This window comes from Muscardinus avellanarius (assembly GCF_963383645.1).
Source record: "Muscardinus avellanarius genome assembly, chromosome: 4".
NCBI lineage: Eukaryota > Metazoa > Chordata > Mammalia > Rodentia > Gliridae > Muscardinus > Muscardinus avellanarius.
Genome location: NC_137789.1, coordinates 12,519,741 through 12,547,477, shown reverse-complemented (window position 1 = coordinate 12,547,477; position 27,737 = coordinate 12,519,741). Strand labels below are relative to the sequence as shown.

The following is a 27,737-nucleotide window of genomic DNA, read 5'->3' as shown; positions in this document are numbered from 1 at the left end:
CCCATGGCACCTCAGTGCTGGCTGCACAGAGCCACTGCAGAACTTGGCTGCCCAGGCACAGCACTTCCCAGCAGCCCCAGCCATGGCTCAAAGAGGCCAAGTGCAGTAGTGCATGGTTCCAGAAGGAGCGAGCAGTAAGCCCTCACCCATATCCCCAACTAACATTCACTATATTTTCCTCATCTTGTATATGTCACTCTGTAATCAATCTGACTCTTTTTTCAATGCCAGGGATGAAGGCGAGGTCCTCGTGCATGCTAGGCAAGCACTCTGCCTTGGAGACACAGTCCCAACCCCAATCCAACTTCTTTTCTGCTGCATTTCAGAGTAAATGACTGACATCAGTACAATCCACTCAAGAAAACTTCAACACGCGACTACTAAACAAACATTTGTTTATATTACTTTGTGTTCAAGGTTACATGGAATGCATGTTAAAATCCTTAACATGATACTATGTTGAAAGTATGGAGAAAGATATGAACCCTTCCCAAGGTAGAGCATATATTCATTACCCTGGAACATTTCCTCAGCTCCCTGTCTGTCCCTGTTTCTGCCCTACTTAGAAAAGCAGATGGCATGATGCTACCTCCCAAAGCCCTCATGGATGGGGTGCAGTCTGGCCTCTTGGGGCACAGTGCCCTCCAGGGAGAGCTTAGGACTCTGCCAGCTGCTGCAGCAATGACAGAGTCCCATAGAGGGCAGACAGGGGCATCTTGGCATCCAGGTCCCAGGTTGACCTGGGGCTATTCAGCTCCATCTTCAGGCCACACTCATCCAGCAGGCCATAGGTGACGGCCAAAGCCTCACCCTCGAGTGGGGTGAGGAGCTCAGGTCTGAGCGTGAAGGGAATATTCCAGGGGTACTTGAAGTTTGGCTCTAGAATGCTCCTCACCTAGAAGAAGAATTATCAAATTGAACAGAGCAGCCTTGGCACTCAGGAAAGGGAGAAACCTTCTGTCCCATTATCAGGGGCCATGCAGAATAATGGAAGGGCCGAGAGATCTAGGGCCAGGCTAGGTAGGACTGGGTTATTGAAAATCATTATCCATTGGGTTGCAGTGGTATTTTGATGTCTACAGGCATATGTACACATGTATGTGCATAAACTCTATATACACATGTATTTACAGATACCTGTATATGGAGAAAGAAAGAGAGATTTGCAAATAGTAAGTTTGTGATAAAAGGAATGTGTGTATTAATACCTCCTTAGCTCCCAAACACCTGAGTTCCTACATGGCCCTTTTACACCTGTTGGGGCCTGCTGCAGGGGTTGCCATGAATATAGAGATGCTCTTGACATAAACTCAGACCCAAGGGGCCTGTTCTCCAGAGAGAGAATGCAGCCAGGGATTCCCAGTGGCCACACTGGGATCCCATCTCCCCTGCCAGAGGAAGCTGCATCGTCTCTCTTCTCAAAATCATCCTTCTTATCCCTGCGTCCTTCGCCCTCCTCTGTGGACTGCTGTACTCTGGGAACTTCTCACCAGGTCTCGTTGCTGAAGCAGAATCTCCTTCTCCATTGACTCTGCCAGCAGATCGAGTTGGGTGTCGCTCAGCACTAGGGAAGGAGGATGCGAGGAGAAAGAGTGATAAAGAGACCAGGTTTTCTTCTCTCACCGTGAACTAAGAGACTCATTGAGAGGGGCACACTGAAGTAGAAGGACAAGCCCTGCTAGATGGGAAGGTCAAGCTCCCTGCCCTGGGAAGTCCTCCTCCTACTTTTTCACTAGTCTCCAGGATGCTAAGTAGCGGGTCCAGGGGTGGGATCTGAGGGGGAGGCTGGGATCTTTGCCCTCTGGGATCTGTTATATGATCAGTGGCTGCTCACTTTCTAGGCCTTGGGCTTAGTCAGTGTCACATGTGGAGTTCTCACACTGAGCCCTGCTGACATGGGAGAGAAGGGTGACATGTGGATGAAGATCATGGGACCAGGAGGGCGTTGGAGCGGTGACATCTAAAGCAAACCTTCAGGGCTCTGGGAGGCAACACGGGGACTCTTGAACTCTTCCTATGAATCGCTCTTACCCATCAGGGCCTCAAGGAGGTAAAGAATGACGTCCCGTAGGTTAACCCATGGACGTCTTGAGTCCTCTTGCACCTCACTTAGGATTCTGCCTCCGGGGCCATCCAAATGGCCTGCACTGTCCAATTCCAGCTATGGAAGGAAGGTATTCTCATTAATAACAATAGTAATATCATTGTCATATAGCTTGCCAGTGCCCTCTGTGTCTATAGGTAGCAGTCAAGAGGTGGGCTTAGGGCCATCTTCCCAGGGATCCCAAACAGCCTCAGGATGTGGAGGCTGCACTCCCTGACCCTGGCCATTGTACCTGAGCCAGGATGCCCAATCCTCATATTCCCTCCTCATGTGCCTTGGTAGCTTAATCTCCTAACCACTCGGTCCCCTATTGCATTTGACCAGTCCTAGACAGCTGGGGAGCCCTTACCATGTCCATAAGGGCCTGCAGAGCCCCTCTGTCCCTCAGCATGGACAGGATACTGTGGAACAGGACACGGTGAACATCCTTTGGGAGCTGGGCCAGTGGCCGCATTTTCCAGGAAACTTCCTCTTGTAGACACCTGAAATCTGCCCGCAGCCATCAACACCAACAAGAAAGGGGGAACAGTTCATTAGTTAAATAGTTAGAACATCCCTGGGATGACAGCTCTTCCCCACCAATATCAGGTAAACTCTTCTATAAGTTTTAGGTGCTGAACAAAAGCATCTCTGCCAATGGCATGCTTGGGCTCCAGAGATGGAACTGTCATGTGGCTAAACTCATGGACTATCCCATTATGTGAAGGGACAGAATACTAGGAACAGACATGGGATCAATGACCAGGTAGTCTTTTCTGGGACATTTCAAGAATCCTATACAATCTATTGTTGGAATCTAGAGAGGAAATTCCTAGGTGCCCTGGGGTCATTTGCTACATCTGTTCAATGGGGATATTGTGAAGATTAAATGAATTTATGTTTGTAAGGCACTTGGAACACAGTTACTGTGCAGTTTTGCCAGTATCTTCAACGTCTATGAAGAATTAATGAGCAATTGATGTTGGTCACCAGAACAATGCCTTCTGCCCAGTTAAGTCATCAATAAATGTTTATTGCATGCATTCATTAATGGAGCTAAGCAAAATGGAAATTTGAAAGAAGACCTCAGTTTTCTGAGTTGCACAGAAAGTTCTAATTTGAGTTCTCAAGCTTTAGTTTCCAACCCAGAAGCCCCAGATTCCCCCCTTAACATATACTTACCTTGCCCAATGGGTTCCTCTAGTCTTCCTACAGAGAGAGTCATAAGTAATCATCTTTCTCCATCTTCAGATTTGCAATTGAGACGCATCAAAGGTTTTGCCTTCCCACCTTCTCCTCCTTCCTTCTTAACTTCTTCTTCCCCTCATCCCAGCCCAACCCTTCACCAAGTTTGCTTTCCTGGACCCTTCTCATCCCATGGGACCCAGGGTCAAGGCAGAAGATTGTGGCCCAATGTGTTCAGGCTGGAATCCCAATCCCACCTCCAGCAGACACACACTCACCTATCGGAAGGATGGACATTATCTCCCACTCTAAAAAGAGAAAATAAATTACCCCACCCAAAAGTTAGTCTCGAACACTTGGTTTTGATTAAGAAGAAAAGATAGAAGATGTATTACTTCAAAAAACCAATAAAAAAGAAAAAGAAAAAAGAAAAGATAGAGAATCAGAGGAACCCATAATATCACCCAGCTAGGTAAGAGTGGACTAAAAAAGTACACCTGCACCACTAAACTGAAGTAGAAAGACCTTGCAAAAAAGCTAGTGGGAAAATCAGAAGTAGCAACTAGGAGAAAACCAATAATTCTTGTTTCTAGAATAGCAGGATAATTAATAAAGGAATCAGATGACAGTAGTGTTGGTATAGTTGTAACTTGGTGGGGAAAGGGAAACTCTCCCCCATCAAGAGATCATTAGTTAGCCACCAATACAAAAAAAAAAAAAAAAAACCTATTCAACATACCTGCAGTATAAGAACGTGGATGCATGATCAGAGTGTGGCCTCGAGCACTACCATCTTGAGCTTTAGTGATACGCAGTGTACTCCAGGGAGAAGCACCTGCACCTGCACCTGCACCGGGGAAACACCCATAGGTAGAAGACACTCTTTGTACCTCCCCAGAGAGCAGCAAATAAGGAATCTTTGGAGAGTTCTTTTGTTGTTCAGAACTGTCCCTTGTCTCTTTCCTATTTCTTCCCCCACCCCCTTCTTTTTTCCTCCTCTTTCTACAACAAAGCAAACACCCTTTTAAAACTGACAATCTGACCTGTGAAATAGGGCTAATGTGGGCTGGATGCGATTAAGGCCTGATGAAAATTGGAAACACACCTATCACTTATCCCAAGGCAAAAACAGGATAGAGAATAAACCAATGAACTCCACACACCTGCCCCCAGCACGCTGTCGGGACTCCTAGGGCAAGGAGTGTGGTACTCGTGGACATGGTGCTGGATCCAACTTGAGAATAAAGTTTGGTCCTGAACAGATGAAAACTCTGGACCACCCCACCTACCCACTCCCACCCAGCAGAGGAGGGCAGGCAAGGAGGAAGCTTTCCAAATACCTTAGAGTCTCTAGAAAGAATAATATTTAGCAGCTATATGATAAGAATTGCATGAACTAGTTGATATTAATGAGCTTATACTGTCCTCCCACAATTTGTATGGTGTTAGTTCTATCAAATTTTTCTATTAGTTTAGTTAAGCACATCCTCCCAATTGCTCTTCTTTTTTATTTTCATCTCAATTCCCGCCCCACCCCTACTTCTATATTATTCTCCACATCTTAACTTCTGTTCCCTTGTCTCCCCCACCCTCTTCATTTCTTCTTTCCTTTTTCCTCTTTCTACCCATTTTCCTCACTTTTTATCCCATCTCACAATTTAACTTAATAGACTTATTGATTCATAATCCATTCAGCCCCTTCTATATCATATCCCACTCACATTTCCTCTTGAGTAATAGAGTGGTAGAGATCATCACTAATTACTTTTATAGTATGTTGAAATACTGTTTGATCTTAAGCTAACGTTGTTTCTTGCAGGTACCTTTTAAAGAGGTATTTAGGGCTATATTTAATATTACACTGAAAAGATGCTTTGAGAAATTTTATATTACCAACCCAGCACTCATTTAAAGAGATTACTAGTTATAAGATCCCCAAATAAGAAGAGGAGTCTACCACAACAGATGTACAAATCTAAGAACCCTGAAAACATGAGAAAATGGGCTGATATACCATCAAATACTTACAACACCATAACAAATGAATTCACTGGTAGAGATGTGCAGAAATACAAGAAGGGGAATCAGAACGTCAGTTACTAAAATGATCAAAGGACTAAAAGAAGATCTAAGAAACACAATCATAGAAAGTATACAGAATGTGAAAGAACATTTCAATAAAGAAATAAACTAAAAAAGAGCTAAACAGAAATCCCGAATGAAATGAAAGACATGAATCAAATAAAAAGTTCAGGAGAATTTATCACCAATAGACTAGACCACATGAGAAACAGATTCTCAGGCATTAAAGATAGGATATACGAACTTAGATATTTAATTAGTAGTAAAGAAAAGACAATAATAAACCATGATTCGAACATTCAAATAATCTGAGAAAACATCAAGAAATCAAACCTACTGATAGTTGGCATTAAGAAAAGTTTTAAGCCAGGCGTGGTGACGCATGTTTGTAATCCCAGCATTCGGGAGGCTGAGACCAGAGAATCGAGGTTCGCAGACAGCCTCAGCTACAAAGTGAGGCCCTTTACAACTGAGTGAGACCCTGTTTTGAAAGTAAAAAGAGCCAGGCATGGTGGCACACACTTGTAATCCCAGCATTTGGGAGGCTGAGACCTGGAGGATTGCGGTTCGCAGACAGCCTCAGCTACTTAGTGAGGCCCTCTGCAACTCAGTGAGACACGGTTTCAAAATACAGAATAAAAAATAGGGCAGGGGGTGTAGCTTGGAGGTCGAATGCCCCTGGGTTCCATCCCCAGACCCGCAAAAAAAAAAAAAAAAGAAAGTAAAAAGAATTTAAAAAATGGGGCTGGGGTGTCACTCAGAGGTAGAATGCCCCTGGATTACATCCCCAGTTATGAAGTTAAAACAAAAGAAAAAAAGAAAGAAAAAGAAAAAGAAAGGTTTTAACCAAGGGCATAGATAACTTTTTCAGTGAAATAATAATAGATAATTATTCAAACTTGGAAAATGAGATGGATATCCTCATACAAAGGCATTCAGAACTCCAAATGGATAAGATAAAAAAGAACTTCTCCACATCACTTGATAATCAAAATAACTAACACGGAGGTCAAGAATAGAACCTTAAAAGTATGAAGAAAAATGTTAGGTCACATTCACATTTGACAAATAAGAATAATTTCTGATTTCTGAACCCAAACTCTAATAGCCAGAAGAATTTATAATGTGTGATTAAAGTACTCAATGAATATAACTTCTAATCAAGATTGCTATATCCAGAAAAGTTATCCCTCAAAAGTGAAGGAGAACAATAAATCTTCAAGTTAAGCATAAACTAAGAGTTAACAGCTACTAAGATGACACTATAGAAGACACGTAAAGAAATAATATCCAGAAAAAAAATTAAAATACCTGGGCATGGTGATGCATACCTGTAAACCCAGTACTTGAGTGTCTATGACAGAAGGATCAAGGTTCAAGACCTGCCTCAGTAACTTAATGAGAATCTTGACAACCTAGCAAGATCCTGTTTCAAGAAACATTTTTTTATGAGCTGAGAGTATATTCAGGCATAGTGGTACATGTCTGTAATACCAGTACTTGGGTGGATTAGGCAGGAGTATTTCAGGTAGGAGAACAGCCTCAGAAATCCAGAGAGACCCTGTTTCAAAATAAAAAATAATAAAATTGAACTGGGGGTGTAACTTGGAGGTACAATGCCTCTGAGTTCAATACCCAATACCACAGACACATGCACATGCACACACACAGAAATTAAAAACAAACTTAAGAGCCAGAGAAAGTAGAAATCTCACTAGAAGAATAACTAAGTAAAGGAGAATCAAAACCAAATTAAACAGTAGATAGAAATCAAAATAGAAGGAAAAGAACAAAATACCTCTCAGTAATAACACTGAATATAAGTGGTTTTAATTCTCCAAATTAAAAGATGTAGACTGGAAAAGTGGATTAAAAAACAATATCCAACTATATGCTGTTTATAATAGACTCATCTTAGAGGCAAAACTACCCGTAGGCTAAAGGTGAAAGTCTGGGAAAAGATACTCCATTCCAATGGAGACTGAAAGTAAACAGGAGTAGCTATTCTCATATTTGACAAAGCAAAGCCAAAACATAAGAAAACACAAAGAAGATCACTTCCTGCTGGCAAAGGGAGAAATCCAATAAGAAGATGTAATGATAGTAAACATTCATGCCCCAAATGTAGGTGTACCTACTTACATGAAACAAACACTAATTGATGTTAATACACAGATAGGTACTAGTATAATACTACTGAAAGACTTCATCATACCTCTCTAAACAATAGATAGGTCATCCAGACAAATTATCAGTAAAGACTCTTCAGACCTAAAATACTATAAGTCAAATGGACCTAAAAACATCTACGGTACATTCCATCCAACAACAGCTAAATTATTCTCAGCTGCTCACGAAATCTTCTCAAAACTAGGCCATATTCTAGGCCATAGAGTACCATAAAATTCAAAAACATTGATATAATATCTTAAATATTTTCTAATAAAAATGGAATAAAATTAGAAATCAGTAGCAAGAAGACCCTTAGGAATTACATAAACACATGGAGACTGAACAATACTCTCTTGAACTGGGTCATAAAAAAATAAGAGGAAATTCTTTTTAAAATTCCCAGAATCAAATGAAAATAGAGATACAAGACTGAAGTCTCTGAGGAACTAACAAGTGGCTTTAGGAGAAAACCTAATAGCATTGAGTGCCCATATTTAAAAAAAAAAAAAAAGAAGAAGAATGAAGGATCCCAAATAACCTAATGATACATCTCAAGGCTCTAAGAAAAATAGAAAAAAATTACAAAAACAGTAAAGATAGAAAATAATTAAAATCAGTGCCAGAATTCATTAAATAGAGAATAAAAAAAAACAAAGAATTGATGCAACCAAGAGTTCTTTGGAAAAGTAAATAAGACTGATAAATCCTTACCCAGTCAAAAGTTAAAGAGAGAAAAAACCCACATTTTAAAAATCAGAGATGAAAAAGAGGGTATCAACACAGAAACCTCAAAAGTTCAAAAGAGCACTAGGAACTACACTGAAAACATATGCCAATAAATTATAAAATCTAGAAGAAATTGACAAGTTTTTAGACACGTATAACCTATCTAAATTGAACCAAAATGATATAGAAAACCTAAGCAGAAAAATAACAAGCAAAGACAGTAAATCCATAACAAAAAGCCTTCTAACAAAGAAAAGCTCAGGTCCAAGCCAGGCACGGTGGTACACGCTTGTAATCCCAGTACTTGGGAGGCTGAAACAGGAGGATGGCAGGTCCAAGGTTAGCCTCAACTATTTAGTGAGGCCCTCGGCAACTTAGGAGACTCTGTTTCAAAATAAAGAATGAAAAATAGGGCTGAGGGTGTTGCTCAGAGGTAGAATGCCTCTGGGTTCTATTCCTAGTACCACAGGGGGAAAAAGAAAAAAAAGCTCAGCTCCAGATGGACTCCCAGATTAATTCTGCAAGACCTTTAAAGAGGAATTAATGACAATACTCCTCAAGTTATTACATAAAAGAGAAAGGAATTGAATACTCCCGAACTTATTCTATGAAATTAGTATCACCTTGACACCAAAACCAAGTAAAGAAAACCACAGACCAATATTCTTGATGAGTATGGATGCAAAAGTCCTTTAAAAAATACTAACAGTTCACATTCAAAACCACCTCAAGAAAACTGTGCACCATGACCGAGCTCATTTCACTCCACAGACGCAAGGGTGGTTTACTATACACAAGTCAACAAATGTAATTCATCATATAAACAAAACTAATGGACAAAAAAATTACATGATTGTCTCAATAGACACAGAAAACGCATTTGACAAAATCCAGCACCCATTCATTTTTAAAACACTGAAGAAATTAGGGACAGAATTAACTTACATCCAGATCATATAGGTAATATAAGACAAACCCCCAACATCATATTGAATGGGTTAAAACTGAAAGCATTCCCTCTAAAATCAGGAACAAGACAAGAATGCCCACTATCACCACTCCTGTTCAAAACAGTAATAGAGTTTAACCAGAGCAACTAGGCAATAGAAAGAAGTTGAAGAAATAAAATGGGGGGAAAAAGAAGTGAAATTATCTGAGTTTGCAGATGACATGATCTTATACTTAGAAGATTAGAAGACCCCAAAAATACTCAACTCTAAGACTTCTAGAACTGATAAACTTGAGCAAAGTTGCCAGATACAAAATTAACTTAGAAAAATCAATAGTTTTTCTATAAACCAATAATAAATACACTGAAAAAATAATTCAGAAGACATTATCATTCCCAATAGCCTCAAAAAAAAAATAAATCAAAAGACCTAGGAATAAATATAACCAAGGAGGTAAAAGGCCTCTACAATAAAAATTATAAAACACTGAAATTGGAAAGGAAATTAGAAGATGGAGACTTCCGGGAAGATGGCCACCGAGAAAAGCGGGGCTTAAGAGTCCCGCTAACAACCAATATCCATTACCACAAAAGGAGTGCCTTTCATAGCCAGAAAACACCATCACCAGAAAAACAAAAAAAACCCACCAGGCTCCAGAGAGAAAGCGGACTGAGAACAGAGCTCAGGGCCACAGAGGAGACACACGCGCCCGAGGACGCGGCAGCAGCGCCATACTGCCGGCGGCAGTGGCGAACTCAACGGACGGCTACAGCAAGCCAGGTGAGCCGCTGCAGAACAGCCAGGCGGGATCTTTCGGCGCAGACAGCATTTAAAGCTCCCAGTGGCTGAGCTCAGCACACGCTGCAGGGATTCAGAGTGGAAATCAAAACCAGAGAAGAAAAAATACGCCAGCCTCATGGCCGAGGGCGTGGCAGAGGCGCCATATTGTCACCGGCGGCGGCAGCAGCAGTGAATTCACCGAGTCCAGTACAGCTACATCTGCGTACTCAAGAACAGTGAGTCAAATTGCGGGCCACAGAGGAGAAATCGCAGTATTGGGCCTCCTGGGACTTGACCCAGTGAGGGAGTGGTGGTGGCAGAGATATCACACCATAGGAGAACGTGCAACCTGGCACCCCCCATAGTTTAAAGCAGCCTCTATCGACTCCCTGGGTCGGAGACTCTGTGATACAACCCAGTAAAGGAGTAGTGGGGTCTGAGATAATACAGACTCGAGATCCAGAGCACCTTAAGTGAAGCCATAGTGACCCAAGGGAAGAACCCAGAGAAGGCACAAACCTCCGAAATCATGGGAAAGAGGAATAACACTGGAGTAATGAATGTGCACAACCCCACAACATCAGAACCTGATAAAACAGAAAATCAGAGATTTCTAGAAGATCAAATCAGGAAAATAACTGTAGAAATAATAGAGGTGCTTCGAAAAGAACTCAGAGAGAGCCAAAAAGAGATAAAGGATGCAATTAATGAAGTAAAGGCCTCAATTCAAAGCACAAACAACCGATTAGACCACATGGGGAACAGAATCTCGCTCTTAGAAGATGAGCAATCCAAAAATGAATGCATAGCTTCTAATCTAGAAAAAAATATCCAACAGCAGGAATCTGACTTTGAAGAAATATGGGCCCATCTTAAGAGAGCTAACCTAAGAATAATTGGAATAGAGGAGGGAAAAGAAAGTGATACCAAAGGGATCAACAATCTCTTCAAGGAAGTAATAGCAGAAAATTTTCCAAATTTAGAGCAAGAGGTTGATACACAGATCCAGGAAACTTATAGAACTCCCTTTAGACAGGATCGGAGAAGAGGATCCCCACGCCATATAATTGTCAAAATGACCAATGTGGAAGCCAAGCAGAGAATCTTAAAGGCAACAAAAACAAAGGGCCAAGTGACATTCAGAGGCAAACCAATTAGAATCACTCCAGACTTCCCAAACCAAGTCATGAGAGCCAGAAGGGCTTGGAGTAACATATTCCAAACTCTGAAAGAAAACAACTTCCACCCAAAAATTTCCTACCCAGCAAAACTTTCTATCAAATTAGATGGAGAAATAAGAAGCTTCCATGACAAACAGAAACTGAAGGAATTTATGTCTTCAAAACCAGCGCTAGAGAAAATACTCAAAGAGATTAACTACAAAGAAGAAATAGGTAACACTCACCAGAACCAGAGAAACAAGAGTTTCCATCCAACAGACAACTAAGATTGGTTATCTGTGGAGATTCATTATTTATGTTAGTCTTTTACCTATCTCTAAGTTGTATTGTTTGCCTTTATTGTTGTTAATTTTTAGGATTTCTAGTTGGAATATTAATATACCTTCAGATATAGCATTTGGAAATATTTTATCCAATTCTATTAGTAACTTTTAACTCTGTTTACATTGTCTTTGGATATACAATATTTTCTTTTATTTTTTAGGGAGTTTGTATATTCTTCTGTTGCCTGTGCCATTGAAATCATATCCAAGAAATCACTGCCAATTTCAATGTTGTGAGGTTTTATGACCCAGATTTTCTCCTAAAAGTTTATAGTCTTAAGATTTATATTTAGGTCTTTTATCTATTTTGAGTTAATACTTGTATATGGGATTAGGTAAAGGTCCAATTTTATTCTTTTCCATGTAATTATTATGTTTCAACAATATTTAGTTAAAAGATTATTATTTCCACCACCAAATGTTCGTGGAAACCTTGTCAAAAATAACTTGACAATATAGGGAAGAATTTAGCTCTAGGCTTGTATTTAACTCCAATGGTCTATATATCTGCCTTTAGAACAGTACTACACTGTTTCAATTATTGTAGCTTTATATGGTTTGAAATCAGAAAATATATATCTGCTAGCTTTGTTCTTTTTCAAGATCGTTTTGGGTATCTAGAATTCATATTTCATATTAGGATAGATTTTTTTCTGAAAAATAAATATATAAATATATGATAGTTTCACCTAAAAAAAACAGAAAAAAATATGCTCTAGTAAGAAAGAAAGCAAAAAAAAATATTGAAATGCTATCTTTAAATCATCAAACGCTTGGTATCAGACAAATGAAACTGTTATGTGAGATTATCATTTTTAATTTTGGATAAATTGCTATAATACTAGATGTCAACCACTAAGCCAAGCCTGGGAAGGAGGGATGGGGAGAGAATGGGGTGGGGATCGGGTGGGGGCTGACTGGGCGATGTGTGCATGTATGTCTACAAAAGTTTGTATCCCACTATGATGTATGAATACAGTGCACCAATAAAATAAAATTAAAAAAAAAGAAAAAAAAAGAAGATGGAAAGAATGCCCATGTTCTTGGATAAATATTAAAAAATATATTGTCAAATTGGTCACTCTGTCAGAAGAAATATATCAATTCAGTTCAGTCTCTATCAAAATACCAATGACAGCTGGGTATGGTGGTGCACGCTTATAATTCTAGTACTTGGAAGGCTGAGACAGGAGGATCCGGATTCATAGCCAGCCTCAGCTACTTAGTGAAGCCTTCCACAACTTAGTGAGATCCTGTTTCAAAATAAAGGATAAAAAATAGGGCTGAGGGTGTAGCTTGGAGGTAGAATGCTCCTGGGTTCAATCCCCAGGCCCCTACACACATAAAAAATTGCATTTTTCAAAAATCTAGAAAAAAAAGTTCATATGGAAAAATAAAAGATCCAGAATAGCCAAAGCATTTCTGAGCAAACCATGCTGGAGACATCACAGTATCTAATTTTAAATTATACTACAGAGCTACAGTAGCAAAAATATAGCATGCTATTAACACGAAAACAGACACATACACCAACGAAATAGGATAGAAGATAGAGAAAAATCCACACAATTATAGTTAGCTGATTTTTTACAAAATATCAAAAATATTGGATGAAGGAGACTTTTCAACAAATGGTGCTAAGAAAACTAGATCTTCATATGCAGAAGAATGAAACAAAACCTATCTCTCATCTTGCAGAGGAGTCAACCCAAAATGGATCAAAGATGTAGAAATTAAGCTAGAAACTTTGCGATTACTAGAAGAAAACATCATACAAACTTTCCAACATATAAGCACAGGCAGAGACTTCCTTAATAAGACATTAAAGCTCAGGAATAAAACCAATCGTCAATCAATGGAATGGCATCAAATTAAAAGCTTCTACACAGGAAAGAAGACAATCAAGAGTCTGAAGTGAGGGCCTATGGGATGAGAAAAACATCCTTTCCAGCTACTTCTCTGATAGAGGACTAATATTCAGAATATATAAAGAGCTCAAAGCTAGGCATGGTGCTACATGCCTGTAATCCCAGTACTTGGGAGGCTGAGACAGGACAATAGATTGTAGGTTCAAACCAGCCTCAGGAATTTAGTGAGGCCCTCTGCAACCTAGTGAGACATTGTTTCAACATGAAACATTTTAAAAGGCTGAGGTTGGCCCGGCGTGGTGGGCACGCTTGTAATCCCCGCGCTTGGGAGGCAGAGACAGGAGGATCAAGCTGGTTCGGAGCCAGCCTCACTGGCTTAAGAGACCCTGTTTCCAAATAAAATATATAAAAATAGGTCTGGGAGTGTAGCCCGGAGGTAGAAGGGCTGCCAGGAACCCCAGTACCACCAAAAAAAAAAGGTGATGTTGTTGGCTGGAGGTAGAATGCTCTTGCGTTCAATCCAAAAAGGGGAAAGAGAGAGGAGAGAGGAGAGAGGGAGGAGAGAGGAGAGAGGAGAGAGGAGAGGGAGAGGGAGAGGGGGAGGGAGGGAGGGAGGGAGGGAGGGAGGGAGGGAGGGAGGGAGAGAGAGAGAGAGAGAGAGAGAGAGAGAGAGAGAGAGAGAGAGAGAGGAGCGAATAAACTGAATAAATTCAACACAAAAACAATAAGTGAGCTATTGAACTAAGTCAATACTTCTCAAAAAAAGAAATACAGATGGCTGATAAACATATGAAAAATGTTCAATATCCTTAGCAATCAGAGAAATTCAAATAAAAGCACAATGAGGTTGGGCTCAGTGAGCTCTACCTGGAACTCTAGTATTCAGGAGGCTGAAGCATGAGGATCACAGGTTAGAGGCCAGTGCACAGTAACTCAGAGAGGTCTTGTTTCAAAAATAAAAATAAATAAATAAAATAAGCTGGGGGTATAATCTCAGAGATGGAGTGCCTCTGGGTTCAATTCCCAATACTGCCAAGGGGGAAAAACATACTGAGATTCCGTCTAACTCCATTTGGAATGTTAATCTTCAAAAATACAAACAATAATAAATGCTGATGACAATATGGTGGAAAAGAAACACTTATACACTATTACTGGTGGGACTGTAAATTAAAACAACCAATAGGGGGGTCAGTAAGGAAGTTCCTCAGAAGACTAAGAATGGAACTACCCTTTGACCCAGCTCTACCACTCCTCATATTCCCAAAAGAATTAGCCATAAACCACAGTGATACCTGCATACCATGTTGACAGCAGCACAAGTCACAAGAGACGAGTTAGAAAACCAGGCTAGGTGTCTACCAACAGACTCATGGATAAAAAATGTGGTCTACACCCACAAAGGAGGATAAAGAAGAATGAAATTATATCATTTGCAGGAAAATTAATGGAACTTCTCTTAGAGAACATCACACTGAGACCAGCCAGGCTAAAACAATCCAGAGCCTAGTGTTTTCTCTTGTATGTGGAGGATAGAGAGAGAAAAGGAAAGGAAGGGATCTCATTAAAATGAGAGGAAACACCAGTAAAGCCATGAAGGGAGGCAGCGTGGGGGAGGAAGGGAGAGAAAGGGCGGCTGGGAGAAATTAATAGAAAAGAAGATCAAATAATGTTACATGCATCGATGAATGTATTGCTATGACTCTCACTGTCATGGACGGGGCAGGGGGAAGGAGGGAAACAGACCAAAAGAAGTCATGCACACACATGAATGTATCACTTGGAATCCCACTATGATACATAATTAAGATGCACCAAAAAAATTAAAAGACTTGGTTTCCCCAAACTCAGCCTCTACTGCCCCCGACTCTGTCTCTTCCATCCGCCCTGCCCTCCGCCCACAGGGCCAGACTCCCAGGCCTGGGGTAAAGACAGCAGAGGCAACCAGGTAAGTAGGTTTCTGCCATGCACATGGCGTGGAGGAGGGATCCGGCTCCATTTCCCTGGTTCCAGAACCACCCACTCACCTAAACGCAGCTCCATTCCAAATTTTCCTGGGAAGGAAAGGAAGAGTGTTCACTCACCAGGAGTCCCCTCCTCTCCTCTCCACTTCTTTCTTCTTTCTCTTACCATTCCAACTCCTCCCTCCTTTCCCCTTCTCTCACCTCCTACCACTACGGGGATTGAGAAATTCCTTCAGAGATGGGTCTCCAGGCAGGAAGCCCCACCAACCAACTCACAGGGACAGGGGACAGCGGCAGGCAATGGAGGGGAAGGTTTTCCTGTGCTCAGCCCCAGAGAGGGTGCCCTGTGACGTCTGAAGGGGCCAGGACTCAGAGGGCCCACATTCTAAGCAGAGAACTTGCAAGGCTCTGGACTCACCATCTTGGAAGGTTTTCTGCTTAGCATCCTCGGAGATGAGAATGTCTGAATGGAAAAGAAGCTGGTCAGGAGAGCCGCGGATACTGCTGCCAGTCCCTTCTAGGCCCTGCCCCCAGGACCTTGGGACCCTGGTGTCCACCACTTTCAAACCTCACTAGCCTCTGTGTCTGAGGAATCACATCCTTTGAAGGATGCCCTGAAATCTGCATTTTAAATAGGCATCCTGAGCCAGGCATGGAGTACTTGGGAGGCTAAGACAGAAGGCCAGGCTCAGCAACCTAGTGAGACCATTTCAAAACAAAAAATAAAAAAGGGCTCGGGGTGTTGCTTGGAGGAAGAATACCCAGGGATTCCATCATTAGTACCTAAATAAGCACCTAGGATGATCATTATGCACTCCAAAATCTGACAATCACCTTTATGAAGTAAAAGAGACTGGCCTCCTCCTACCCCATCATGTAGGATTTGTAGGATTGTCTCGTTAACCTTGCCTACTGCCCCAAACTTAAACCCCAATCTTGCAATCTGGATGACTTCACATTTTATGTATGGAAATGTGCTGAGGTCCGAGTCTTGCCTAACACAAAATCAAAGTACTTAGCACAGGAAAACAGCTCATGAAGAAGACGAAAATGTTTTAAATGTTAGAAAGTGTGAACCAAATAGTTAGACAAGAGGCTAAGCTGGGCAGGCCTGCAAGCCACATCATGACCACCAGGGGGCGACTGGGCCCATGGGCTTAAACAAGGTGGGGCCAACTGTGAAGGGAGCTGACCCTACAATGAGCTCCACTTACAAAGTTCATCCTCCTAACAAAAAGGGGAATCATGTACAGAGACGTTTAATGATCTGCAGTAGCACTGACCAGTCACTTCAGAGAAAATCAGAATCCCTCTGAGTGTCAACCTGCTCATCTGGACATGGGAACGAAGGAAAACATCTAACAATCTGGCTGAGAGCCTTCTACCTGCGCCCTCCTCCTCACCAGGATCCTTCCGGGGCCTGAGGAGGACTCCGGTCCCCGCCATCTTGTGAACCCCTGGCCCTGAGCTTCCCCTCCGGGCCAGCTCCCTGGGGTTCGTACCGCATCCTCCCTGCCTCAGCCTCAGCCTCCGCACTGTGGCCTCTGGGAATTCACCTGGCTGCAGCTGCCCGTGAACAGTGACACCAACCCGTCTCTCTGACACCACAACACCGCGCTCTATGGAGTCTCCTTCATCGGATCATTTATTTTGTTGTTGTTGTCAATATTTTTAAATGGAATTCCTTTTCTCTCCCTCTCAATGTTAAAGCACTTAGTCATTCATTATAATCTGAGGGACAAGAGGGCCATCGCCTGGTGCCTCGGTGGGCATCTCTGACCTCTCTCCTGCTCTCATCTCCACTCTTCGGTAGGGAGCTGCTTGGGTCCAGATGGTCTTCTCTGGAAGCTGGAGGCCAGTGGATGCACTGGACTGGAGTGCAGCCTGCTGCAGTCTGTGGCCACCCACAGGGGGCACTACACCAGGCCCCTCCCTTGACCAGGACTGCAGTGAGGATACTGTAGTTGTGTGTGGAGAGGGCGTCTCCTGGTCTCCGAGGAGCTGAGTCCAGCCGCCTGGGCTGTGTGCTAGCAGGACTCAGCCTCGGGAAGGAGAGGCCCCGGACTGAGAGCCTGTGCTGTCCCCAGCACTCTCACCACACCCAGGAGTGCGATGACACAGGGATCTGCCCATCTGGTGGCCGGCCCCAAGGCGTGTGTGTGGGGTCCTGTGCATTCCGAGGCTAGTGGAAGAGGAGACACTTGATAAACCCTGCATCCTGTTGTGAGGGTGCCATGTCTGCAGTTGTTTGTGATTGTGCCTAGTTATCTCATGGGCCTGGATGTGGGGTCCTGGGAGGCTCTGTGGCGCCCCCTGCTGCGCTGCTGAGTGGCAGGACCTTGACTGACTAGTCATGGTTGACCAGTGCTAAGGGGACTTCCCAGGCAGGTGCCCCAAGCTGGGTCCCCTCACATGGGGGAGGTGGTCTCTGCATCCAGCACTGGCAACATGTCAGCCGGGCATGCTTTGAGGTGACTGCCGGGGGGTGGGACATATGTGGGACCCGGGCAGTGAGAAAGGCTATTCCTCCTCCTCCCTGGACAGGGGCAGAGCAGAGGTGATGTGCGTGTGGTCTTCCCTCTGTTTCTCCTCTCAGGAGAGGCAGAGCCCCTTCCCAGCAGTCCCTTGGCTTCTGCTCACCACAGCCCTCCTCCTTGATGACCAGCTGCTTCCTCCTGTAGGCCAGCACCGTGCCCCGTGGGACAGTCAGAGTCGTCTCTCTTGCCCTGACAACCTGCCCCTTTCCTTCACCCTGGAAGAGAACACAAGCTAATAGTGTACAGCTCTTGGCCTCTTCGCCATCAAAAATCACATTTACTTTTTTTTTTTTTTTTTTTTTGCAGTACTGGGGATGGAACCCAGGGGCATTCTTCCTCCAAGCTGCATCCCAGCCCTATTTTTTATCATTTAGTTTCGAAACAGGGTCTCACTAAGTTGCGGAGGGCCTCACTAAGTAGCTGAGGCTGTCCACGAACCACAGTTATCACTCTCAGCCTTTCAAGTACTGAGACCAGAAGCATGTACTACCATACCCCGCTTCACATTTAATCAAAGAAATATATATGCATGCAATTTAAAGTCAAATTGATCTAAAAAGCTCACAAGAAAAACATTAGTAGAGCCCTTTGCCTTCTCCAGTCCTGACTTGCAGTTACTGGTTGCTCTGCCTTGTTCAGTATTCACCTAAGACTTTCTCAGTTATTACAATGCCATGCTAAAATTTCTCCAAATTAAATACACGATTTACATTCTCCTTTAGATGGTGAGATTTTGTTTCCCTCCTCTTCTTCCTCACTTCTCCTGTCCCCTGAAATATTCATATCTCAACATGTGTTTAAGCTCATATTCTTGGTTTGCTGGTGGGGATGATGCTTCTCATTCCAGACCCTGCCTTACCCCTCGCTGGCCCTGCCTGTATCCCTGTGCCTTTCCTGTCCCAGTTTCTCCAGGACCATCATCTTAAAGAGTGGCGAGGATTTAGTGCATTCGGATCCTGTACACCTAAAGTCTTCTTCCTTCCAACTATTTTGACTAGGCACAGAATGCTAAGCAGGAAGTCCTTAAAATACGACTTTTTTTCCTTCTTTTTTTTTTTTTTTTTTTTTTTGTGGTACTGAGAATGGAACCCAGGGGCATTCTACCTCTGAGCCACCCTATTTTTTAAATCTTTATTTTGAAACGGTCTCATTGAGTTGCAAAGGGCCTCACTAAATAGCTGAGGCTGGCCACGAACCACGATCCTCCTGTCTCAGCCTCCCAAATGCTGTGATTACAAGCATGCGCATCACGACTTTTTTCCTTTTTAGAAAAAGGTATAATTTTCTTTTTGAGGTAGGTGTCCTGAAAATTCACTCAAATTCTGTCATGTGGCTCTCTGCTGATCCAATGGACTTGAGTAATGTTTAAGGCCCTGAGTGGAGTCTGAGCCTCCTCCAGGACTAATTCACTGCCCTTGGGAAAGTTCATGCACATCTCAGTTTTTTATTTAATTTCAATAGTTCTTATGTGAAGACCAATTACACAGAAAATACATTGTATGTAAACACACATGATCATACATAAATTTTATATGTACCCGGTCTATACTTACCCTAAATAAATATTTGTTAAATAAATGTTTATGTTAATTAAAAGATTATATTGGTTATTGTGAGTGAGCTCTGTAAATCACCTGTGCTGAAAGTATTTATATCTCACTCTTTAAAATATTTCCAGTCAGGTTTTCACAGGAATTAGATTGCCTTCCCAACTGAGGTGTGCTGTTAGTGTTCCCTTGTTTCTTCTGGCCATAAAACTGGACATGCAGTTCACACCAAATCCTCATGTTTAGATTCTGCAGTATATATCATTTATCCAAGATAAAACATAATATCTAATAATTAAATATATTTCTGACTTTGTCAATACTAAATAATTTCATCTATAAAAGTATTATGAGCCGGGCGTGGTGGCACACGCTTGTAATCCCCACACTTGGGAGGTGGAGACCTGAGGATCGAGCAGGTTCGAAGCCAGCCATGCTAGCTTAGGAGACCCTGTTTCCAAATAAAAAATATATATAAAATAGGTCTGGGAGTGTAGCCCGGAGGTAGAAGGGCTTCCAGGAACCCCAGTACCATCAAAAAAAAAAAAAAAAAAGTATTATGCTATTATGAGAGGACTTCCAGGAAGATGGTGATCGAGGGAGCAGCACATACCAGCCCTGCTGATACCCGATCTCCATTGCCTTAAAAACAGCATTCTTACAAAAGCCTTTAAAAATAAAATAAGTAAATGACATCAGGGGGGCAAAAAAGCTAGAAGACCGATCAGAGAGCAGAAAAGAAACCCACCCACCTTGTAGCCACGGGCACACGGGCACCACAACAACGCCATCTTGCCTCACTGTGCCCAACTCCAGAGATACACAGGAAAATAACCAAGGACTTGAAGTAAATGGCTGCAGATCATCAAAACTGTAAGCTGTCAGTTCCTCCTAGGTAAACACCAGCTACAATTTACAGCAGTGATGGCCAAATTCACCACAACCTCCAGGGATCCAGACTGGTGCTCAACAACACCATAAGAAAAACTGCCTTCCTCGCGGGAGAATGCCCAGCATGGTGCCCCTGGGACTCACAAAGCCTGGTAAACTCCCTTGGTCTGAGACTTTGCAGTTCAACCCAGCGAATGTGGAATTGGAGTCTGCTGTTGGAAATAGCAGAGGCTCAGACAGACTCAGGTTCTATATCAGTGGAAAGTGTGGAGGGAGACCTACACTGAACACTATATCCAACTTGTAGGATCTCTGGGATCACCACAGACCACCCAATCATGGTGAATGCGGAGAAGTCAGACCAGCTCAGCCCTAGCTGTGGAGAACAGAGACTCTTACATTGAGTTTGGTCTCAGAGGCATCTACCATCTACAGAGGCAGGAGGAACTCTAGACAAGACAGAGATACTATAGATGAGCAAATAAGGCAGCCTAGCTGAGGGGATGAGGGGGGAAAGAGAGAAATTTTCTGATGCACATGATGTACATTAACAGACATTTCTATGTCAATCACTGAACCAAATATGAGAAGGAAGAGGGGGAGGAAATGAGGTGAGAATTGGGTAAGGGCTAATTGTGTGACGTGGGCATGTATGCCTCCACCATCTTGTGCCCCATGAAGATGTATGAATACAATGCACCAATAAAAAATTAAAAATAATATTAAAATTAAAAGACAATAATAAAAAATATTATGACTTACGATGTTAGATTATAGTTTCAGGATACCTTGGCACAAGAGTATTCTGGCCCCAGGAGAAGATCCCCACTAGGATACAGAGTCCCTGGGCAGTGAGGATGGCTGGCTGGATTGGCCCTTCTCTTGGGGTCTTCACCCATACCTTAAAGAAAGTAGCCCAAGGGATGCACAATTTTCCTGAAGTATCCACACCACTCTTGTCATGCAGCACCGTAGTGTTGATCAGCTCGACAGCCTCGGTCACCACATAAAGGTTGTCCCCTCTCTTCCGGCAATCCTTCAGAAATGATGGCTCTGGAGCCAACAGCTTGCTGAGGATATAGTGAGGAGGGAAAGATCAGAGAGGGAAGGCCATGTCTGCCAGGGTACTCGGCTACCTGTCCTCAAGGCCTGGAAGCGGGACCTTCTTAGCGCCTTGGGACTTAGACAGGTGAGTTCTAACTGGGTAGGGAGATCTTGGCTCTTGAGGTTAAGGTGCTTAAGGCACAGCACATCTTCTCTGATATGCAGGATACAAGTGGTCTGATTTTCTAATGGTGGTACAGGTGTGAGAGTATGTGTACCATATTCTTAAGGGCATCTGTGTTTTACTAAATTACATTCTCCTGTTAAAAACCAAATTATATATTTCTTTCCAGGCGTGGTGGCGCACGCTTATAATCCCCGTGCTTGGGAGTCAGAGACAGGAGGATGGTGAAGGTTTGAAGCCAGCCGTGCTGGCTTAAGAGACCCTGTTTCCAAATTAAAAAAATATTTTAAAAATGGGTCTGGGAGTGTAGCCCGGAAGTAGAAGAGCTTCCAGGAATCCCTGTACCACAAAAAAAAAATTATATATTTCCAGCCCCAGGGTTTCTCTGCCAAAAGACTAGAAGTAGAAAGGTCTGAATGGTTGAGAAAAGTCCTTAGGAGGCCCTATTTTTAACGCTGAGTATCCACAATGAAATTTACAGAGATGTGATCTGGGTGGGCATGGGACAGATGGTTGAAGGATCATCACAAAGCAGACTACAGGGTGACCTTTATGACAGCACAGGTGGGCTTCCATGGATTGAGTGTCCATAAGAGCTGGATATGTAGGGCTGACTCAGACACCTAAGTTCTGGAGAGCTGGAAAGGTCTAAATATTCAAAAGAGATTTCTTCTCCATTTTAGTTGAGGTTCAACTTTGATCCAACTCAAGGCCCCAGTAACGTTGGTGTCCTGGGTACCAGCCCTGGGGAATACTGAGCGATCCTTCCTCTGCTTCTCAGTAGGGGAGGTCAGTAAGCACCAGGCACTAGGTTTCCCACTGATGTTGGAATGAAATCCCAGCCCCGACCTGGCCCCGGTGCTGGGTCACTTCACATTGCCTCATGTATACCACCTTTGTCCTGGTTGACTAAACTCCCCAACACGGATCTTGTCCCTTATACTGAAAACAAGTAGCTCCGTCCTACTCCAAAATCTTAAACCCCTCATCAGGACCCCATGTGTACTGCTTTCCTTCCTTCTTTTCATTGTTCCAGTTTCAGTTCAATTTAGATCCGCAGAGACCCAAACACATCCTCTTCTCTCTACCCAGTCTCTTTCACCTCTCCCTACGTATTGTCTTCAGAGCTTTCCTTACAATATATGAAGCTAAAAACAAATTACATGCTCCATAGCCCATGTATTAAAGGTATCTAATTGTCTATTCCTTATCTAAAGTTTACCTCAGACTTACAAATTTCTCTTGGTGATAGCAAGTAATAACTATGAAATTATAGCTTTTATACTGAAATAACATCTCTATAGAAACCTATTTTTCTTTCTATGAAGAAGCTTCAGAAATCCAGGTGGTCTTTTACACTATTAACAATTTTGAAAATGCTAGTTCTAATAAGAATCTTGCAAGATACCAGGAATACAGAATTTGTGCAATGCACTATTGAAGTAACTTTTTTTTCTCATTTTTGGTACTAGAGGTTCAACCAGAGGCATTTTACCTCTGAACTACATCCCAGCCGTATTTGATTTCTTTATTTTTGTGAAACAGGGTCTCACTAAGTTGCCGAGGGTCTTGCAAACTTGCTAAGACTGACCTCAAACCTGTTATCCTCCTATCTCAGTCTCCCAAGTACTGAGATTATAGATATACACCACCAGGTCTGGCTCAAAGTAACTCTCAGTCTCTAAACAATCTGTGGTTTCAACTAGTTGCTTACTTAATAACTTTTTGCCATGGTAGAAAATGTATTTAAATTCAGATCTCCATTTCCAAAAGGCATAAAGATTTCTGAAGATTAAGCTCACAATGAGCCATTGGATATCTATCTTTCCTCACATAGGGAAAGAGACACTACAAAGAAAAGAAAATTATAGGTCATTATATGTAATGAAAATAGATCCTTAATAAAATGCTAGAAAACCAAATTTAATAGCACATTAAAAAGAGCACACATCATTATAAAATGGGAATTTTCCCCCTAGGATACAATAATGGGTCAATATATGCAAATCAATAAATATGCCACTTAAAGGAAATAAAGAACATCAACTATATGATCGTCTCAATAGGTATATAATAGCATTTGGAAAAATCAATATTCCTTCAAAATAAAAAATTAGCAAATTATATATGCAAGAAATGAAACTTGACCTAATAGAGGCCATATATGACTATAATAAAGCCCACAGCTAACATCATTTTCAACAAAACAAAGATCAGGAATAAGACTTTGTGAGCATCCTTGCCTTTTGTTCAACATAGTACTAGAATTATTAACCAGAGCAATTGAACAAAAAAAAATCAATAAACAAAAAACATCTAAAGAGAAAAGAAGTAAAATTGTCTCTATTTGTAGAGGTTGTGATTTTATACATTGAAAACTCTAAATGAGACTCCATAAAAATCCATTAGAACTAAGCCGGGCATGGTGGTACACACTTGTATTCCCAGCACTTGGGAGCCAGAGACAGGAGGATCAAGGTTCACAGCCAGCCTCAGCTACTGAGTGAGGCCCTTTGCAACTCAGTGAGACCCTGTTTCAAAATAAAGAGTAAAAAATAGAGCTGGAGATGTAGCTCAGAACAGGGGGGAAATGGACCTTAAACTTTGTCTTGACAACAATTTTTGGGGAGGATATGATACTAAAAGCCCAATAGCAAAAGCAAAATTAATGAGACTACATCAAACAAAAGTTCCTGTACAGTAAATGAAAGTATGAAACAGTAACCTATCCAAGGGTAGAAAATATCTGAAAACCACATACTAATAAAAGATCAATATCCAAAACATATAAGGAACTCACATAATCGATAGCAATAATCATTATCATTATCTTCATCATCCAACTTAAAAATAGGCACAGCCCCTAAACATTTCTCTAGAGAAATCATACCAATGGCCAACAGGTGCATGAATGAAAATGCGCTCAATATCACTCATCAGTGAAATGCAAATCAAAACCACAATGAGACACAGCCTTACACCTGCTATGTGATTGACCTGACTTTGGAGCCTAGTTCTACCAGTTTCCAGCTCTGTGACTTTGAATGGATTATGTCATCAGTTTCCATTGCTCTTGTGTCAAATGGCAATAATACCTCTACCTTAAGAGGACTGTGTAAGATAAAAGCAAAAAATAAGTGTTGGTAAGGATGTGGATTAAAGGGAATCATTATAAACTGCAGGTAGGTGTAGACACTGGAAATGCCATTATAGAAAATAATGTTTCCTCAAAAACATTAAAAACAGAGCTACCATTATCATACAGCAATTCCTCTTCTGAGCATATACTCAATAAACAAAATCAATAACTTGAAGAGGTATTTGCACTTCTGTGTTTATTGTAAAATTATTTACAATAGCCAAAATATGGAAACAACTTATGTAGCTACCAATAAATGAAAAGAAAAAATTGTGTCATGAATACATAATGGAATAGTAGGATTAGCCATGGAAAAGTTAATGGAATAGCCATACAAAATAAGAAAATCCTGCCATTTGCAACTCCACAAATAAATGCTGGAAACATCATGCTAAGTAAATTAAGTAAGAAACAAATACAAATACTGTATGATCTCATGTATACATGAAATCTAAAGGAGTCAAACACATAGGCACAGAAGTGGAATGTGTTTACAGGGACTTGGAGGAGTGGCTAAATGGGGAGATGTTGGTCAAAGGGTACAAATTCTCAATTATGTGAATAAATTCTAAGGCTCTAATGTATGGCATAGTGACTACAAGAAGAGCACTCCCTGGACTCTATCTCCCTGTCCCTTCCTCCACAGGGCCTCACCTGTTTTGAAGGCTTTCGAGCTTTGGGGATGGAATGCTAACAGACTGGATCTCCAGGGTGGATTCACAGGTCTGAGTAAACTCCCCTGATGCACCCACTTCCACACCAGCATTGACCCCCAAGCCAGCCTTTTGTTTCTGGACCAGAGAGTCACTGAAGAAAAATGGTCCTGTCACTACAGTCTCTGGGAAGAAGAAAAAGTGAGGAAAGGTTTAGCCATGAATTCATGGTGGGAGGCCTGGGGAACAGAAAATATGAGGCCAATTCTACCCCAACCCTCCCACTCACTCAAGTCTCAATCATAAAGAAGCCAACTGATCAATTCTTGTTTGAGGTGCAAATCCTGCAGAAGCAAATGCCTGCATCCCTCCAAGTGATGCATAATGTGGATACAATCTTAACTCTAAGAAATGGTGACTTTTTTTGCACAGTGTCCAATCGACCTTGGGATCATCTTGCCAGGAGTAGCATCCAGCCCCAGGAGGCAGCTCACCACCAGAAAATGTTTAGAACTTGGAAACTGATTGACCTGGGTTTGGATACTAGTTCTACCAATTCCCAGCTATGTATCTTTAAAGTATTTTCAAACGTCAATTACTTTTATATAACATGGAGATAATACCGCTCCCCCAGGTCCTTGTAAGTATTCTATGGCCTATGAATACCTGGGTCACAATTAGTTCCCTGTCCCTTGCCTTACGCATGGCAGAGCCTGCAGTCTACCTGCCCAGGTGTCTCCAGGATTCTTGGACAATGCACTGTATCTATCTCAGAACCCTTTTTTTTTTTCACTCCTTGATGCCTTTGGCCCTGGTTGATAATACCTGGGACTGAAGAACTTGAATCCAGGATGTCCATGAGAGAATATTCAACTGGAATGTCAGGTTGTTCCCAAAACCGAGACTGTGAGCTCTTGCGTAATATGCTAAACTGACGGAATTTGCTGGCATCCAACAGGTGCTTGACAGGCCTCAGGTCTTTGCCTCCAAGCTTTTTTGCCATGTTCTTATTAACACGCTCAAATATGGAGGGCATGTTGCTAGGAGAAGATAAAAGGGGTACGAAGATTAGTTGAGGAAAAGAAGGAAGAAAGTGGTTAAGTCTCACCAATCCCTGATTGCTTTTCATGAGGGAAAGTTCTTAACTTAGGGTAGTATCTAGCCCATAGTTCTCTTAACTATGGTATTCTAAAAACGGTCTGGTTTCAGATGAAAGCCCTACTATGAAATTCACAACCATTATGGTTATAGCAAGAAAGCCTGATATCCTCTTATCTGTAACTCAGAAATTCTCTAAAGACAGAAAAGAGGTCTCAATTATATCAACTGAATAGCAAGAGGGAAGGTGGGTTTGTAAGAAGACATAGGCCCTGGTACAGGTGATGATGTGTTGGCTATTTTACGTCTAAATGAAACCTAGAGTATATAAGTAAGTACATATAAGCAATAAGTGTATATGGAAAAAACTATTCCAGAAAGGGAAATCAGATAGTGCTAAGACCTTGATGCAATGTGCGTGTGAATGAGTGAGATACAAAAGGAAGGACAACGAGGTCAGAAGGAGCCGAGTGAAGTTAGTTCCACCCCGTTGGTCAGTGTCACCTCTGTTACCTGCTGTGAGATTAGGAGCCATTAGAGGGGACTGAGCGCAAACCTTGTTTACTTTTTGACAATATGCCAGTGACCGCTGTGTTGATAAGAGACTGCAATAAGACAATATGGGCAGAAGCAGAAGGTCTAGTTAGGATGGTTTTGCAATAGTCCATGTAAGACCAGGTTGATGCACTCAAAATAATGAGAAGTGATCAGATCCTGGTTTATGTGGTAGAAACGACATACAGACAGGGTGGAATGACAAGGTGGTTTCCATAGGTCTCACAACTCAAATCTGGAGAAAATACTATTTATAAGTCAGGAAAACAATTCTGACCTGGATTATCTAGTAGGATGTAAATGAATTCTGAGACTCTGAGAGATATTGGCAGCTTATACTGGGTTGATGACTGAGAAGTTCTATAAAATCAAAGAGTCAAGGATGGCTTTCATGTAGGTTATGAGGAAGAGGGAGGAACAAAAGGGATTTGGGGTTTCTGGCATGGTTAAGAGAATAGATAGTTTGCCATTTTTCTGAGTAATGAAAATGCAAGATGTGTTCATAGGAAAGAAAACAAATTTCTATTTGGACACATTGAGTTTGAGATCCAGGAGGAAATTAAAACACATAGACTGGCATAGTTATAGTAGAGAACTGCCTAAAGATAAATGGTTGAGCTGTAGCCAGGCATGGTGTCTTATAGCTATAATCCCAGTACTTGGGAGGCTGAAACAAGAAGATTACAGTTTCAACGCTAGCCTCAGCAACCTAGCAAAACCCTGTTTCCAAATTTTAAAAATAGGGCTAGGAGTATAGCTCAGAGGTAGAATGTCC

The 27,737-nt window shown here is 42.0% G+C and overlaps 1 protein-coding gene across 1 annotated transcript; it reads right to left on the bottom strand.

Annotated features, from left to right (window-relative positions):
• Positions 1-655: 655 nt before the first annotated feature.
• On the bottom strand, positions 656-26,345 carry GSDMC (gasdermin C; the record flags this gene model as incomplete). Its single annotated transcript, XM_080694718.1, has 12 exons — positions 656-895; positions 1,491-1,564; positions 2,032-2,161; positions 2,454-2,593; positions 3,547-3,576; positions 4,008-4,115; positions 15,378-15,404; positions 15,733-15,777; positions 17,955-18,066; positions 21,191-21,359; positions 25,311-25,494; positions 26,135-26,345. The coding sequence occupies 12 exons, from the start codon at positions 26,343-26,345 to the stop codon at positions 656-658; spliced, it is 1,470 nt and encodes a 489-aa protein (XP_080550844.1).
• Between the last annotated feature and the right edge of the window lie 1,392 nt (positions 26,346-27,737).